Genomic DNA, 18,192 nt, shown 5'->3' with positions numbered 1-18,192 from the left:
TTAACCCCAAAATGAGAGGAAATTAGCTCGGCAGTCACAGGAAGTGAGGCTCCGGCGGTGCAGATGGACTGAGTGTGAGAGGAGGCTGACTGGGCCACAGCGGGGCAGGAGCGCTGGGATGCTCGCTGTGCTCTGGAGGAAATTCTCAGGGCAATCGATGCTGGGGATTAAGGCTGGGTTTTGGGCTCAAAGGCCTGGATCTCAGCGTTATCCTCTAGGGGAACGCTGGGAGTGCAAGTGGAGAGGCGAGGAGCTAACCTGGAACTGTCAAGTGCGCATGAAGGGCTTCTGAAAGCCAGGCAGGAAGATTCGCAGGGGCCGCTTCAATGCGCGGAGCCGCTCGCGCGTGCTCACCATGCCATGGTAACCTTATTCAATATTCTACGGAAGACAGAGCTACTCAAAGTTTGAACTTGGAGGGGAAAAAAAGCAGTCTGTGAAGAGACTGGATGTGCTTAACTCACTTCTCGCTACTTGCTATAGAATCATGCCAGGCATCCATACTGATTCTGAATGGTCAATGCAATCATCTTCACTCGGCGCTCCCCGGGGTGAAACCGAACTCGACGCTTGAATTCACGACTCATTACAAAATGAGAGTGAAAAAAACACACGCGCACAAGAAGACCATGGGGAAATTACAGGAGAGCTATGGTGAATCTCAGAATTAAACAGCATAATTAATCATAGCAGAAAAAAAGACAGCGAGAGAAGGGAAAAAAAAAAACAACCACATTGCTAATAAACTTAATAATAATTGCATTTCTTTTCCACATCAGAAAACACAATCAGTTCAACCATGAACTGACTAACTAATCTGCATCAGCGTCTGCCTGGCCTTCAGTGCCAAAATCAGTCTGCACTAAATCTAAATCACTAAAGCTGATTTCATCTGGCATACCAAAAAATATAGGTTTGATTCAAATTACTAATAAAAGAGAAAATAAATCAAGTTATGTCTTATTTTCACCTAATCAGAATCAAAATTATAAGCTGATACTATTTACAGTGGACACAAAATGTATTTAACACTCAAATGTTTGGAGGTGGAAAGATTTTTTTTTAAGAAATGAATGCTTCAAGAAGTGAAAGTAAAGACATTTATAATGCTAAAAATATACTGTTCATACTGCTTCAATTCATCAAAGCACCCTAAAAAAGGCAACACAGTTTCCACAAAAATTGTATTGTTTTCAACAAATGTTTCTTGAGCAGCAAATCAGCATATTACAATGATTTCTGAAGAACCATGTGACACTGAAGACTGAAATAATGTCTGCTGAAAATTCACAGAAATAAATTGCATTTCAAAATATATGAAAACAGAAAACTTTCATTTAAAATGGTATTCATATTTCACAGTATTTTTTACTGTACTTTTCAGCATTGGTGAACATAAATTGCCTTTTTTCATACACAATTCATCAAATTTTACTAATCTCAAACTATTGAATGCTATAGTTTTTGCATTATATGACAAAATATAAAACTGTAAAAGGTAGGATTCTTGAAGCGTCTTGAAGACGTTGCCAACAGTTCTTCTGGATTCAGTGTGTCTCAGTTTCTTCTGTTTCTTCATGTCATTCCAGACAGATTGAAGAATGGTGAGATCAGATCTCCGTGTGGATCACTGGCTGTTGTCAGACAAAAATCTCACTGGATTATTACATTTAATAGCTAAATGAATGTTTGGAAATGTAAACTGATATTTCCAACTGACACACTACAGCAACAGATAGAAACAACTGACATAAAACCATTTTTTACCTGCATAGTGAAAACACTAGTGTTCTAATAATTTTGGACATGACTGTATATATATATATATATGGAAAAAGTGATCTGGGGCTTGGGTGCTGCTGGCTGTATTTGACTGTTTTCAGCTGATAGTGCCAGCAGCATTCATCAATTTGACCATCAAATGATCAATAGCAGCATCCTTACTCCCAGCACTGCCATCAATCGAGGTATCAGAATCGAAACCCCCACAGTGACCCGGACAATCGATGTGTCGTGAGGACAAACATGGGCCTGCGGAATCAGTCTTATCCTGTTCTGGGATTAGAGAGAGACCGGGGTTAGTTGTCACAAATGAATATACACTGAATATACAATTTATTAAATACAATTAATTAATTACTGTTGGACCCAACAATGTTGTGATATTTGTATGCATTGTTGCAGGCATTTCAGATAAAATTCTTCACTATTTAGTTGACTTATGTCTGGATTTCTGAGTGGAACTTTATTGTATTCTCTAGTTATTCAATAAATGTGACCCTGGAGCACAAAACCAGTCATAAGTCACCTGAGTATATTTGTAGCAATAGCCAACAATACACTGTGGGTTAAAATTACCTATTTTTCTTTTATGCAAAAAATCATTAGGATATGAGGATATTTTGTAAATTTCCTACCGTATATATCAAAACTTAATTTTTGATTAGTAATATGCATTGCTAAGGACTTAATTTGGACAACTTTATATATTCAAAATTAAAACTGTTTCAGTCTATAGCCAAAATTACGCATTTGTGTATGTATTTTTTTTTTTTAAATCTCAGAACATTTGAACCTTAAAATAGTTTTGTCTTAAAACAGTAAACTACACTTTCTGTAGTACGGATCGAGTCAGAATTAGGATGAAGGTTACAGGTGGATCTCGGATGCTGGTGTATGAGAGCTGCTCCACTCGTGAAGCTCTGAATCGTTTGGAGTCGGACGCATCTGAATTCAAGACTCGGAGAGACACGGATGAGCAGCGATACGTGCCTCGACTGATCATAAGAGGAACCGGAAAGAAGCAGGACAGACTTCTGATCTACCGAGACAAAGGATTCATGAAACAAACAATGACTCTCTGTATAACCTATAAATAAACACCTAATGCGAATCACACGAGGTCGTTTAGATGAAGTCAGTAGGCATGTTTGTTAATTGAACGTGTTTATATCATTCAGTCTTCAAAAAAAAAATTAAGTAAAATAAAACTTAAAAATGTGTTGGAACATTAAATTACGAACATGTATCTCTAATGAAAAGAATTCATCAACGTTAACAAGCGTGAGTCTGAGCAGAGATCCGAATGATTCAGATCGTAGTGGAGAGAATGTCAAAGGTCCAGTACTGAAAGTTCAACAAGCGAGACACCTAGTGGTCTGTTTGGGTCATTGCGTGCGAAACTCCAATAAACACACACGCATACACTTACAACTGAGCAACAACAGCGATCAAATTATGTAATTTATAACAAATAATCAATAAGCCGTAATTAGCTGTAAGCTGTAATTATGGTTATTAAAAATATCGGAACACAATCCGTAGAATATACGCTTTGGTGTATTGTCAGCTACTGGAACATTCCACAAAAACGGTAGGCTTTTTATATTGTATATTTTTATACGTATAGTATTAGGAGCAAAAATGTTTTTGTTGTGAGGTCTTATCGTCTAGATAAACTATTATCTAAATGATCCTATGAAAAATAGCTCGATTTAAACACCAAATATTTCTATCCCCCATAAAATGATGTGAGCTGATGGTCTTGACTTTTTAAAAATCCATCCAATAATTAAATCAAACGCCATAATTCTGACAATTCGGTTTAAGTGATATTCCATTTATTTATTTTAGATACTTTTGAACATAAATATCACTGACCAGTTTTTATATACAGTCATGGCCAAAAATATCAGCACCCTTGGTAAATATGATCAAAGAAGGCTCTGCATTAATCCTTTTGATCTTTTATTTTAAAAAATTCACAAAAATCTAACCTTTCATTGGATAATAAGAATTTAAAATGAGAGGAAATATAATTATGAAATAAATGTTTTTCTCAAATACACGTTGGACACAATTATTGGCACCCCTAAAAAGTCTTATGAGTAAAATATCTCTGAAGTATATTCCCATTCATATTCACAATTTTGAGCACACCAGCATGATTATAGACATGAAATTATCCATCCAAGGCTTCCCGTTTCACAGAAATATAAAGAGGAGGGAAAACAAAGCCCAAATGCCCTTAATCATCCATCACAATGAGAAAAACCAAAGAATATATTTCTGATGTGCAGCAAAAGATAATCGAGCTTCACAAATTAGTGAAGTGGCTTTAAGAAAAGAGCCAGAGCAGTGAAAACTCCCATTTCCACCATCAGGGCAATAATTAAGAATTTCCAACCAACATGAAATGTTACGAAACTGCCCGTAAGAGGATGTGTATCTATATCGTCCCAATGCATGATGAGGAGGTCAGTTTGAGTAGCTAACGACTCTCCAAGGACCACAGCTGGAGAATTGCAGAAAATAGTTGAGTCTCTGGTTCAGAAAACCTTTAAAAAAATTGTCAAACAGAACCTACATCATCACATGTTGTTTGGGAGGGTTACAAGAAAATTTCTCCTAGCTCATCCAAAAACAAACTAAAGCATATTCAGTTATCAGCCATGACTGGAACTTTAAATGGGAATGGCTTCTATGATCAGATGAAACTAAAAAATGAGCTTTTTAGCAGCAAACACTCAAGATGGGTTTGGTGAACACAGAGAAAAAAAAGTACCCCATGGGTACACTGAAATATGCTGCTGTATTTTTGATGTTGTGGGCCTATATTTCTGCTGGAGGTCCTGGACATCTTGTTTAGATTCATGACATCATGGATTTTATCAAATACCAACATATTATAAATCAATAAATGACTGACTCTGTTAGAAATCTTATAATGGGCCATGTTTGGATCTTCCAACCGTACAATAACCCAAACACAAACCTCAAAAACAACAGAGAAATGGGTCACTGAGCTGATCTGGGTCTGAAGTGATTCTGGATGAAGGAATGGTCTCTGATCTCTGGTCAGGTGTTCTCTAACCTCATCAGGCATTATAGGAGAACATTTAGAGCTGTTAAACTGGCAAATGGAGGTTTCTAAAAGTATTGAATAAAAGGGTGCCGTTAATTGTGGCCAATGTGTATTAGAGAAAAACATTTATTTCATAATGATATTTCCCCCCATTTTAAATTCTTATTATCCAGTGAAAGGTTAGATTTTTGTTTATTTTTAAAAGAAAAGATCAGAAGGATTAACAATGCAGATGAATTTTCACAGCCTTCTCTGATCATATTTACCAAGGGTGCCGAATGGGACGTTAGAAAGAAACTAACAGAAGTCAATATAATGTATGGTGCTGTAACTGGGTAGTTTATATACTGTAGCATGTCAGACATCTGTGAATGACAAAACTATATTTCATTAGACATTCTTTTTTTTTCATTTTAATGAACTCTGTGGGTCAGAAGTAGTAAATTCTTCCTCAAATGCACCAACTTTCTTTTTTTGTACAGCATTTGATAGTAAAATAAACAGTATTTGTTATAAACAATTGTTTTCATTATGTTTTCTATTTTAAGATGTAATTTATGTCTGTGATGATGGTAAAGCTGAATTTTCAGCATTGTTACGGCAGTCTCCAGTGTCACATGATCCTTCAGAAATCATTATCATATGTTGATTTGTTGTCATTCCTGTCCCCAGGATTCTGTGATGAATAGAAAGTTCAAAAGAACAGTATTTCTTTTAAATAGAATTTCTTTCCAACAGTGTTAAATGCATTAATGTCATAATTAACCAATTTCAACATCATTGCTGAATAAAATTATTTTTTAAATAAATTTGATTACATAAGTGAAAAAGTAGAATCAGTAAATAGCAAAAGCACAGATGTAATGGAATTGAAGCACATTCTGCAGCTATAAAATAAAGACAAGAGACCGATTTTACAAGATTGATTTTATTAACTATAATACAGGTCACAGAAGGCCTTACTGTTTATACACCATTCCCATTAAGACTAATTACCAACTTCTTGGCAAATAATGACATGTATTTTTGTGGATGTAACTTCATTTTATTTCTATTTTTTTCTTTGTTCATTTTTTCTTCCTTTTTTAATACTGAGAGTGGCAGACCTCTCTCCCTGACCTGGTCTTCAATCATGCACTACATCAACGTGGCCTTTACACCATTCACAAAAAAAAAAAAAAAAAAAAAAAAAAAAAGACTTAAATGCCTTCTCATTTTTTAATTATTAAAATAAAACATAAAAAGAACACCTTTTCTATCACCATTGACTACAGGGCAAAGTGTCAGACCCCCTAACGTACAAATAAACAACAATTCTGAATATAGTTTTGCTCCTTTCTCCTTTAACTTAACAGACAATCTGTCACCAATGTTGAAAAAAGAAAAAGAAAAAAAAAGAAAAAAAGTGATGCAGCCAAATAGGATTGCTGAAACAATGTCACATTTTTAATACACGTTTGTCAGGTCACTTTTAGTCGTCTTCCCCTGCCCATTTTTATTATTTTTTTTTTTTTTTTTTTGCACAGTCTTTGGCTGCGAAGGACAGTCGGCTCTGAAAGAATACATTGAAAATACATAGAGAATGCAGCATTCATACAAAGTACCAGGGCCGTATAGGCCACACAGCTCCCGATTTCCCAAAATATACCATTACTCCTGCTCTCTGAGGGCAAAAAGTGTTTAAGCAAGAACGGTTAAAGAGTTGCAGATCATCACAGCCAATCAGAAGTCAGAGTAGATGTGGATTGAAGTTAAAGAGGGACAGGGCAGGTGTGGTTCACAATGTATTCTAGGGAGAGATATGCACAAAAATGAAATGAAATCTGCTGTAGGATACATTCATTTTTCTCCATAAACAGTTTCACAGCGTCTGCCTGCTTGAAAACCACGGCTCACAACAAACTGACTTTTTTTGAGTTCAAATAAACACACAAGCCACAGAAAATGATCCATTATCTAATCTGGAGTAAGTAAACTTATGAAGTATAAGCCCTGGGAACACTGATATAAACTTGAAAGCTAAATGTCAGTTTTTTTATTTAAACCACGTGATTGTGAATGCATCCAGCATTTTCTAGAAAAACAAAAATGTAACATTAGCGTGAATACGAGTTGAGTTTCAACATGCAATACCTGCTTTGTCCACAGGGTGGCGCTCCAAGAGCCCACAAACGGAAGTCTGCTCACAAGCTACCACATTACCTTTCCCGTTTCCAAAGTTTTCTTCTCCTAATCTTTTTAAAACGTCTGGCATTTTATAAACAATGTCATCCTTCTGAGGTCAACTCCGAAGTAGAGACATTTAGTCAGTCTTGACAAAAAGCTCATATTCTCACTCTGATAACGCACCACATGCTGTTTTCAAACACATTGAAGACTTTATCTTTTCCGAATGCCGTTAACAGCTATGCCACTATCTTCACTCTCATCTTCTAGGCTTCCACAGCTCACTGATTCAATGCCATCCGAATAGATACAGCACAGCGTCTCCTCTAGTGCAAACTTCCTTTACCTTCCAGAACTGTGAGGTAACTCTTGATTTAGTGCATACCTCTCCTCTAAAATGCAGGAGGACCACAACCCAACCCATCCCTTAGAACTCATCACTTACTGGTTCACCAATCATGTGCGCAAAAAATAGTCCACGGATCTAACATGAGGAAACTTCCTACAAACGTGTAATAAGAATAATAAATGAACAGACACCGATCACAAGATCCTCGTGGAGCAGGAAACCGAGGGTTGAGTGCTTTGTGAGGACATTCTGCAATAAAAGAAGCATTAGTCTTCCAGCATGTTCTGGAGGCTCATGTGACGGGGATAAAGGGGAGGAAAAGACTTCAAATCCCAGAATGCTGTGCCACACACATCCTCCCACACACAAGTTCTAGTTTTGTCTTTTGATTTGTGTCTCTCTTTAAAAAGCGGTTTCAGGATAAATAAGGGGGAGGAATATGGTCATGTTGCTGCGTTGGAAAAAAGCATTTATTTTTCGTAATTTATAACAATGGTCGAAAGTTACAACAAAAATCTGGTGAATATATAGGCCACCCTGTTGGCCCGCTTAACCTTATTTCTAGGAGATTGCGTACAGTGGCCACCCGAGTATGAGGTGGACTTCATACATCCAATCTCCCATTGGTCGCCGATTGACTAAGACAACGCTGGAACAGCAAGAGTGCGACAACTACGTCAGATTGACCCATCAGAGATCTGGGTTTAGGGTTCCCACACTTAATCTGCAGTTGTCTGAATGTGCGTGAGGAGCGTAAAGGGCCAAGAACAGAGCAATTTATAGAGGAGCATGATGCAGAAAGAGGGCGATGAAGTGTGGTTGACATAGCTCATGTACTCTTGACCTCTTTCTTTCTCGTTCCTCTGCTGCTTGTGATAAGTCAGGCACGGCCGTGCAATCTCCTCGGAAGTTTCTTCCATTCGATTAATCTCTTTCAGTGCTCCCAAAGTTCTCCTCCTCGTCTACAGCTTCACAGCGTGTGTTGCTCCGTAGGGGTGTGATGGGGGTGGAGCGAAGATAGCAGGGTCTGGATTGGGGGTGGAGAATGGGGCGGGGATTGTTGGGCGGTGCCGAAGGGCGGGGCTATAGGTTGTAATGGGGCGTAACAGGCGGAGTAGGCGGAGCCTTGTATGGAGGACGCAGAAGACAAGGCGGTGGTAGGCGAGGCGGGCTGTCCGTGCAAGCCACTGGGTGTGTCGGCCAAAGGCTGATTGTAGAAGAAGAAAGCACACTGGTGGATAAAGGTCTCGATGACTGTCTGGTAGGTGCGTGTGGCTGTCAGCGCGTCCATGGTGGTGAAATCTGGCCGCATTAGTGTCGGCCAGAAACAAATGGACAAGTTCTCGCTGGTCATCAGGTTCAGGCGGCTGTTTTGACTCACCCTGCGAGAAAGAGAGAAACAGTGAGAATGAAAAACTTTCGTGTGAGAGAGTATGATTGTGTCTTGCCCTAGGGATGGCTCTGATTCTCACTTGTTCAGGTGAGTGATGACGTATTTGAAGACCTCGTAGTTTTCTCGAGGGAACCTGCGGAGCACGTCCTTCATGGTGTGGAGGCGCTGCTCTCGATCATTGATTTCTGCAGGGGGCAGAGAGGGAACACGGAATGAGACACAAACCCATTTATTTTCTTTATGCTTCACAGGTGTTCACTTGTCCCACAGCACACAAATAGATGGAAGGCGACAAGACAGACACACTGGAGTCTTGACAATGGCTTCAGTGCTTGAGGACCTTCAAGACCAGTGTGTTTCTGTAACGTCATGGTGTCCTATTAGCTTCTTTAAAGTAATAAAGGCACAGACCCTGAGCTATTTAATATATACAGATATATTTTAAATTATTAACAAATGTATGTACCATAAACACAATATTAAGCTGTCCCACACAAACAACATGTTCAACCCTGTTACCACAATGATCCACTCCTAAAGTTTTTTAATATTTACCAGTATATTTTAATAGAACCTTTAACCAAAGACTTCATTCATTTCATCTGACTGGAGTGTCTATACCACCTTTTTAATTAGTTTTAAACTGTCACACATTTTTGTAAAAGTGTGATAGGATAGAAAACTTTAATATAAATGTAAATTAAAACAGTGCATAGTTTATTTTTTTTATTATTATTTTCAAAGAGATGTATGCACTCTTTTGTAGAGAGTACTAGAAGCCACAATTAAAAATAAAATGAAAGAATGAGTTGTCAATTTCAAATATAAAAAAAAGGAAACAAATCAGATTTTAAATGAAAATAATTTCTTTAATTCATGTGTTTACAACTGAGTAAAATAAATACAAATTTATATATAATTTAAATTCAAAAAGACTTATTTAAAATGGTTTAATTAAATTTTCTATAAAAAAATAAAATAAAACAAAAATAGTAAACAGACTTCTAATCCTCCATAATTCTGCACCAGATTTGTGAAAAATGCTGAATACTAATTGAGACTTTGATTGAATATGTGTGCAGAAACTGAATCACTCTATTTACTCGAGATGAAATGTGAGTGGGGACTCTTTCTTAAAACACTATCCATGTTTGGCTTTGGGACCTCAGATTGCTTGGAAGCGATGCTTGAGGAAGTAATTCAGGAATAATGAGTTCTAATATGCACAAAGGAAGCAACACACTCCACCTAAATCAATAAACAACAACTCTAGGGAGGAGTAACAGTGAAAAGGTGTGTGTGTGTGTGTGTTTGCATGTGTGTGCGCATACTAGACTTCCCATCAGTCTCATCTGGGCTGACCGAGGGGTTGTTCAATGAAGCACAGTGTCTCACACACACAAACAGTACATGTACAGAAATAATTGTGTAGTGTGTGCAGTCACACACACACAGACACACACACGCACGCCCTAGGTGCAGCGAGCTTGATGGTTGCAGTGAGTCAGAACGGCTTACATCAGCCCTTAACGCTGTGAGCCTTGTGTCAGAACATGTGACCACTACGGCAGATGTGTTCCTCCCTAGTCACACACATACTCTGATGTCAGCGTTACACACACACACTCACACACTGACATCAGCATTATGCATTGTGGCCCCAGATGCAGAATTACTGCAGTAACTCAAAGGAAAAATGTGCAGAACCACTATAATGGCAGTTTGTTGCTATATGGTTGCTAGCTAGGGTCATTTTTAGTGCAGTGTTTCTGAAGTGTTCATTGTTACTGACTCACCATCAAGTTCCAGAACACAACATTTTTTATCAGTTATAAACCTGAAGCCCTATTCGCACAGGATTAGTATTACCCGGTGACTTCTAGTCATGTGTAATAATTGCAGAGGTTGTCTGTGATCTTAATTCTGTGTGAATCGTACATGTCTGTAATTTGTCAAGTAAAAATTTCCCCTAAATGGACCTACCATATTTCACCAGACACAGAGGTTCTGTGATAATATTAGTCCCCTGCGAATCGGTATCTCTGTGATTGACCAGGATCTGTTGGGGTCATGTATATAATTGTTTCAAGGTTTTTCTTTCCTGTGCACCTTTTTATCCATCTTTCTGAATGGAGGCTGCGTTGGAGTGTTTTGATAGTATTTTGGGTGCTGGGTCATAGCGCTCTACACCATAAAACTATATAATTTGCAGAAAGAGAAAGCTGAAAACCATCAGAAGAGTGAAAACAAAAAGACTGATTAGATGGAGATGGACAAAATGTAGGAACACTCTTCAGTTTATGATATATAACCTTAAGCAAAGCCTTGACATCATATCCGGGAGATAAGTAAATTTTTTTTAGTAAAATCCCAGGCTTCGCTTATAACGTGCAAATGCAGATGTGCGGGGTAATTTCTAAATCACATGAGCTCCCCAGATAATACTAATCCGGTGCATATAGGGCTTAAGAGAGAAATAGCGCAAACATTAGACAAGGATGAAACTTTATAGAGCGCAAATGTCAAGCAACTTTCAAACGAAGTATACTTCGCAAGTTTGCATCAAAACCGAAAGAATTCTGTGGGACCAAATTATACTTCGGGTTTTATGGGCATGCTTGGGTATTCATAAGCGCATATTTTGTCATCAATACTATACAGGCACAGCCTGATTTTTCTAACCACACATATTCGACACAATCATCTCACACATGTGCTTTGAATTGTACTATGCACAAAATTTACAAACACAGACTGATATTTTGGAACGTGCATATTAAGTGCGTACAAATACATTTTTGTTTGTTTGTTTTAAAAAGGTTCAGCTGCATGCATATCTAAGCATTCAGGTCAAAACTTAAGTATATTTTGGGCTTAATACTTAGGATTAGGTACTTGAATGAAATCATGACCTGTAGTATTAGTAGTAGTAATAATGCTCTCAAAACATCAGGACGCCAGTGTATTTAAACCCTAGCCAGACATTGTTTATTTTGAGACCGAATATGCAAATATCATCCAATGAATAAACCACCACCGCCACTGCCAGTCAGAAAATGCATTAATTTTAATATCCTATTGAGACGTCTAATAGATGGCAGATCAACAAAGCAAAGGATTATTCAGAAGGCCATAAAGCAGTGCAGGTGCTTCCTGTGTTTTCAGAGACTAAAACAGAACAAGCCTGCTGGGCTCTTGCCTTGGCATCCAGTAACAGACGGATCAGAGAAAAGCCCCGCCCACCACCTGCGGAGAGTGACACGGCAATCAGGTGACCTGCCAACTGTCCTCTCCCTCCAATATCCCTTCCTTCTTACTCTCAATGGGCTTCTGTAATGTTCTTGCATTAAATAGTGTTTGGTTAAAAGTTTAGACTATTAATAAGTGGTTGCTTATATTTAGGATTAAGAGTTTCCACAACCCACTTTCTTTCATCTGAGGAACACGAAAGAAGATATTTTGAAGAATGTTGGTAACCAAATAGTTTTGATCACGACTGACTTGCATCGCATGGACAAAACAAACATTGATATTTTTCCAAATATCTTCTGTTGTGTTTCACAGAAGAAACAAACTCAAACATGTTTGGAATGACATGAGGGTGTGTAAATAATGACAAATTTAAGAATTTTGATCATTTTCTATGGCCATTTGAACAGTACTAAGATTTTACTCTGGTATACCAAATTTATTCATTTTAACACTTCCAAAATAACTGAACAATTTAACCAATCAAGTCCCCTTTTTGTGCTTTACTCCACCAGTGCAGGTTTGGGTGTTACGCTGAATCAGGCCTGCTGTTTGTGAAACTATTTAAAGCATGGCAGGACTTGAGAGGGCTTGTTTATTGAGAAACAGTCTGGAGTGAAGGACTAACGGCAATCTTAGGCTTAAGTCTCATTGCTTGTGTGTTGCTGGCTTGGAGCGATGCCCAGAGCAGACAATGCTGAACTTCACACTGAGAGAGAGAGTGTGTGTATTGAAGAACGGTGAGAGAAGTCTATCATACCGCAACAGGAAAACACACTGCAGAAACTCAGTCCATTTCTACTCGCTGGCTTATCCCTTGTTTTTCGTTTTCTCCCAGCTCCACACACAAGATTTCCAGCAGAGGAGCTCTCCAGAGCACACTAACCTCAGAGGACTACAACCAAGCACGCTGCTTTCTGACAGTAAACATCTGGCCATGGAAAATCTTCCCTGTATCAGTGTTTTTATTGATTGTGATCGCTGCTCACTGTGGTGTTGATACTCACTGAAGGCCTCCACCAGCTCCGTCTGCATGCTGTATGGTACCAGAGGATCGGGCAGCTCTGAGAAGAAGCTCTTCATCGCTCCTGCCACCGTGTTCACAGACATGTCCTTCTCGATCAGGTCAATGTTAGGGTCTATAATGTACAGAAAGAGAGAGAGAATTCAGTTAGACTTTTAAACGGAAGTTTAGTCATTGCAGCTTCTCAAACTATTTGCAATTTAAAGTTGTTAAATTACAGTCTAAAAGGTAAAAAAAAGAAAAGGAAGTGCGACAATCATTTTAGGGTGCAACTGGTTAAGTGTACATTATCCTTTTAATGGGTGTTTCCTTAATTTCAGGCAATTTTATGTGCTGGGGATTGAATTTTATTAAAACCAACATACTTCAGCATGATCACATTATAAAGATTTTACAAACTTTACCAGGCATGTGAAAAGTATTTTTGTTACTTTTCACATACATTTTATGTTTAAATTTAGTTTTATCCTTGGTCTCGGACCTTCAATCTAAAACTATGAAAATTATTTATATTTGTAAAACAATCAACCATTTCAAAATTTACTTTGAATTCAAAAGTTTGTTTTACATTCTTAATGTTTTGGAAAGAAGTGTTTATTATTTTATTATACTTTGAAATGTTATTTATTTCTGTGGTGGCAAAGCTGAATTTTCAGCATCATTACTCCAGTCTTTAGTGCCACATGATCCTTTAGAAATCATTCTAATATGCTGATTTGCTGCTTGAAGACAGCTAATCTATATTTTTTGGAAACGTTGGTGAATAGAAATAGAATAGAAAGTTCTAAGAAAAGCATTTATTTGAAAAAAAAAAAAATTGCAATTCTGATTATCAAATATGAGCTTAAGGGATAAAATCAGTGACTGCATGGGGACTTTTATGTTCTTTAAAAAAATTTACAAATAAATAAAAATGATACAATAAAATATATATATACATATATATATATATATATATATATATATATATATATATACACTATATCACACACACATTACATTTTCAAAAAATGTAGTGTGTGTTTGAGTACGAAGCACAATTACTGTGTTGGTGCAGAGCTTGAGATAAATATCAGAAATCAAAATATAAATCATGTTCAGAATATGTTGTGCATCACTTCCAATTAAGCTGTATTATTAAGCAAAAATTGTGAATGCATTAAATTTATTTAGGACACATTAAATATAACATGTTAAATTGGCCTTTGGAAAACAAAGGAGTCATTTTATTCCAAAAACGATAAAAATGGCATTTCCATCAAAATGCTATTGAAACTGCATTTAAAATGCTATTGAACAATACATTAATTTGTATTTTATCACTATTGGAAAACAAATTACGAATTAAACTGAGTTTGCAAAGCTTTTAATAAAAAATAAAATAAAATAAAAAATGCACAGGGCCAAAAGTGCCAATAACTGAAGAGACACTGTGTCCTGCACCATAATTTTGAGTCACTCTGACCCTGAAATACATTTCTTACCAAGGAACTAGCACTGAGATGAATGGGAAGGCAAATGGACACATTTTTTCTAAGAAGTACTTGATCTGACTTAACAGCAAACAATCCGTTTCTTAAAATCAGAGACACAGGATCGTATAAACATCCCTGACAGCCAGCTTCTTGCAAATGCAGCTTCTTTGTTCACACAAGGGGTCCTTCTGAAAGCACAAGCCCCTTATAATCAAACCTGTCCACGCTTGCTGTCTTGATGCATCTCTAATCTCACGGCTGATCCAGTGAAATCTGTATCTAATTGGAGAATGTATGCTTAGCATGCAGGCGTGAAATGAGTGCATAGGAGAGGGTGAGAGCTTACGAGCCGCAAACAAAACAAGCGCTGATTAAAACCACAAAACAATTTTGATCTCCGCTTCAGCTAATATGACTGAGCTAAAGCTACAAACACAGACAAGCACTCCACATTCGTATTACAGTTGTAATCTTTCAGACCAGCATGTTAAATCCAGTTGACCCCAGATCAGCTACTCTAGCCGTCCTGATTGTATTTCATCAGAGATCGATAACGGCTGTGTAGCACCTGATTGTGAATCGTCTGACATTTCGCTAGAGTTGGCCGGGATGCTGCTGAGCACATACCTGAGCAGTAATTTCCGCCGTAATTGTATTGTCACCTGGCTGTGCGGGATTCTGATCGATCAGACACGAGCCTTCGCCTTCTATTAGCTCATGCCCATCCAAACCGGGCCCGACCAGATCAGTGGAGCGTGTGCGCTCGTGGTTCATTACCCAAACCAATCTGTTGGTAATTAACTGACCTTCTCTTCCGGCGCAAGCACACAAACAGGACGGCCTGTGGTGATGCACACACACACACACACAAACACACACACACACACACACACACACACACACACACACACACACACACACACACACACACACACACACACACACACACACAGACATGCATCCATAGCACACAACAGTTCCTTTAGAAGAGCTTACTGAAATGAAAATTAGAGATTTGGGGATTTTAGTCCATGTCTATTAACTAACAAAGCACATGAATATTTACAAATATTAATTAAATATTTATATAAATAATATATTTTATTAATTATTTTTATATTACATAATATCTGTATATAACTGCATTTTTTATTTATAAATATTATATTCTGTTCTGTTCTGTTCTGGATGAAAAAAAAAAATATGATAAATCGGTCAAATTTGAAATACGCTATCAGTGAAATGTTTTGCGACAGTAAATATGTGTTTTTGAAAGAAGTCTCTTGTGCTCACCAAGGCTGCATTTAATCAAAAATACAGTTAAGTGTAAATATAGAAATATTATATATACATTATCATCTAATTTATGATATATATATATATATAATTTTTTTTTTGGAACAAATAAATCCAGGCTTGGTGAGCAGAAGAGAATTCTTTAAAAAACATAAAGAAATCTTATTGTTCAAAAACGTTTGACTGGTAGTGTATGCAAAATAGTTATAAAGTTTTATGTATGTATGAAGTTATACATACTTATACATAGATACATATACACACAAATACTAGTCTGAACCGGTGGGGATAAAAACATCATGCAAACCCGCTCTGACGTCCCGATCTGAATCAAATGATTTGCGATACGCGATCCGATTGGAGCGCTTCGAAACAGTGAATCATTTTGCGACGCAATGGTTTAACTGATTCGGAGTTTCAAAAAGCTCCGTTGTGTTCTTTGCTCACTTTCTCGATGTAATTTGTTGTTTGAATAACCGTGGACATTAAATCATTACAATTAATAGGCCTAACGTAGACTTACAATGTTTTTATTAAACTGAGATCACACTAAATACAATTTCCGTCGTATTAAAAATATTTCATAAAAATTTTCAAAAGCATCCCCCCCTCTGTTTTTTTTCACAAATCGCACCCTGTATATATATATATGTCTTACCACCATTAACATAAGCAAACAATAACAGACGCTGTGCACAAGTATGCACATAATACAAGCATATTCTATGCGCTCTGACATTATGCTTTCATAATGGCCCTCGGTGGGCCGGATCAATACCTGTGGCTCAGTCCCGGTTAATTGAGCTTATCTGCTCTACAGTGTGCTCATTGACAGAAATGTGATCCATGCACCAAGGAATAGCAGCCATTTCTTTGAAAGCAGCGAGGTCAGGCGGGTCTGCTGTGACTGGCCCACTCAAACTTTTCCCCAGGGCAAATATGAGTAACAGAGTTCTGTATGTACTATGATATCCATGAGATGTCTTTAGATTATGCTCCTACAACAGCAGGGTAATGTGAGAGCATGGAAGTTCATGGAGGCCAGACAAGCAGTGAGAGAGAGAAGCCAGGTGGTTGTAGTCATTGCTCTGGTTATACTTTAGTGATGTTCTTAGCTTTACAAGCTTTTTAAGGTGTACTTTTGAAACAGCAGCATGGTATTATAATGTTTTATATTTTCTTCAAGATTATAGTGTAATCTGTACATGGGTCAAAGACAAGATGTCCAATTTTGGTCTCTGCATCAAATTAAATGAGCAGTTTTGTTGCAAACAAGAGTCTTACCTGAAATGCAACAAAAGATATTACTGGACAACAGTTATGAGGTGAAATTGCACACTGTCTAGTAGGTACTACATTTGATGAGGAAGATACTTTGCAACTGTTACAAAGTCTGTTCTATATTGTATGAATGTGTGTGGTATTGAAATCTGGATGTAGTACATTCGCTATGTTGTCATTGTCACATAACAAACCAGCGTCAGTTGCGTCATTTTAATATTAGGTTACGTTTACACGACAGCGATGTAGTCAAAAATGGAAAAGTTTATCCCTTGCGTTTTTAAAAAGTTTCACGTACATATGACAATGTTTTCAAATCGATTCACGTTTATACACATCCGTGAAAACGGCCAAAAATGCTGTATTACGTATGCCAGGCCAGTAGGTGGCGCTGTCACCTTGTTAGTAAGCCGTACCTGTTGCAGTGTGTATATGATACATCTCCGCTGTTGGTTGTAATATTGGTGAAGTAAATCCACACTTTGCTGAAGAAGCGTTGGCAAACTCTTGAGCAGCAACAGCAGTACCATGTACTACGCCATTGTTGTGTATGTTTGTTCGCGCTTGCCTTTAAAATCAACACCTAACACGTACTATGCACGTGCATGACATCACCGTTTTCAAAGATTCCTGTTTTGGGTGTTTACACAGAAACGACAATGGTGTCATTTTTTAAAAACTTGCACTTTGAAACCCATTTTCAAAAATATGTTTTCAGTCCCCAAAATGCCGTTGTCGTGTAAACAAACAGGCAAAACGCATAAAAAGTTTACTGTTTTTTGCTGAAAACATTGACATGTAAATGGTCCCTTAGTCACAACTCTTCTCCCGCGGCCTCATGATAGTAAAGTCCCATCAGATGCACACTTTGGAATAGTAGGTAGGTCATCTGGTACTTTGCACCTACTGTTTTATGAATACTGTGAATGTGGACATACTATATACTATATATTAGGGAAGTATGCTTATTGGTATGCATGGTTTGTCTTTTGTAGTAAACCTTTTAAGCTTAATAATGTCATAAGGTTTTATGACAAAGGTATACATCAACACCACAAATTTGACAAGAATAAAACAAAACTCCCTTACTTATCA

At 37.5% G+C, this 18,192-nt stretch overlaps 1 protein-coding gene across 6 annotated transcripts in view; it reads right to left on the bottom strand.

The window, feature by feature from the left end:
• Positions 1–5,776: 5,776 nt before the first annotated feature.
• LOC109069500 (rho GTPase-activating protein 35-like) overlaps positions 5,777–18,192 on the bottom strand; it is an 85,247-nt gene continuing 72,831 nt past the window's right edge. For all 6 annotated transcript variants that reach the window (XM_042739154.1, XM_042739150.1, XM_042739148.1 and 3 more), the window contains 3 exons: positions 13,029–13,160; positions 8,852–8,957; positions 5,777–8,761 (listed from right to left, as the gene is read on the bottom strand). In XM_042739154.1, coding sequence (XP_042595088.1) covers positions 8,350–8,761; positions 8,852–8,957; positions 13,029–13,160 — 650 coding nt within the window. In that variant the 3' untranslated portion in view covers positions 5,777–8,349. The remainder of the gene's footprint in view (positions 8,762–8,851; positions 8,958–13,028; positions 13,161–18,192) is intronic.

The sequence above is a fragment of the Cyprinus carpio genome, chromosome B15 (assembly GCF_018340385.1).
Source record: "Cyprinus carpio isolate SPL01 chromosome B15, ASM1834038v1, whole genome shotgun sequence".
In the NCBI taxonomy this organism is placed as follows: domain Eukaryota; kingdom Metazoa; phylum Chordata; class Actinopteri; order Cypriniformes; family Cyprinidae; genus Cyprinus; species Cyprinus carpio.
Note: the sequence above shows the minus strand (reverse complement) of the source record. Positions and strands in the feature narration are given on the sequence as shown.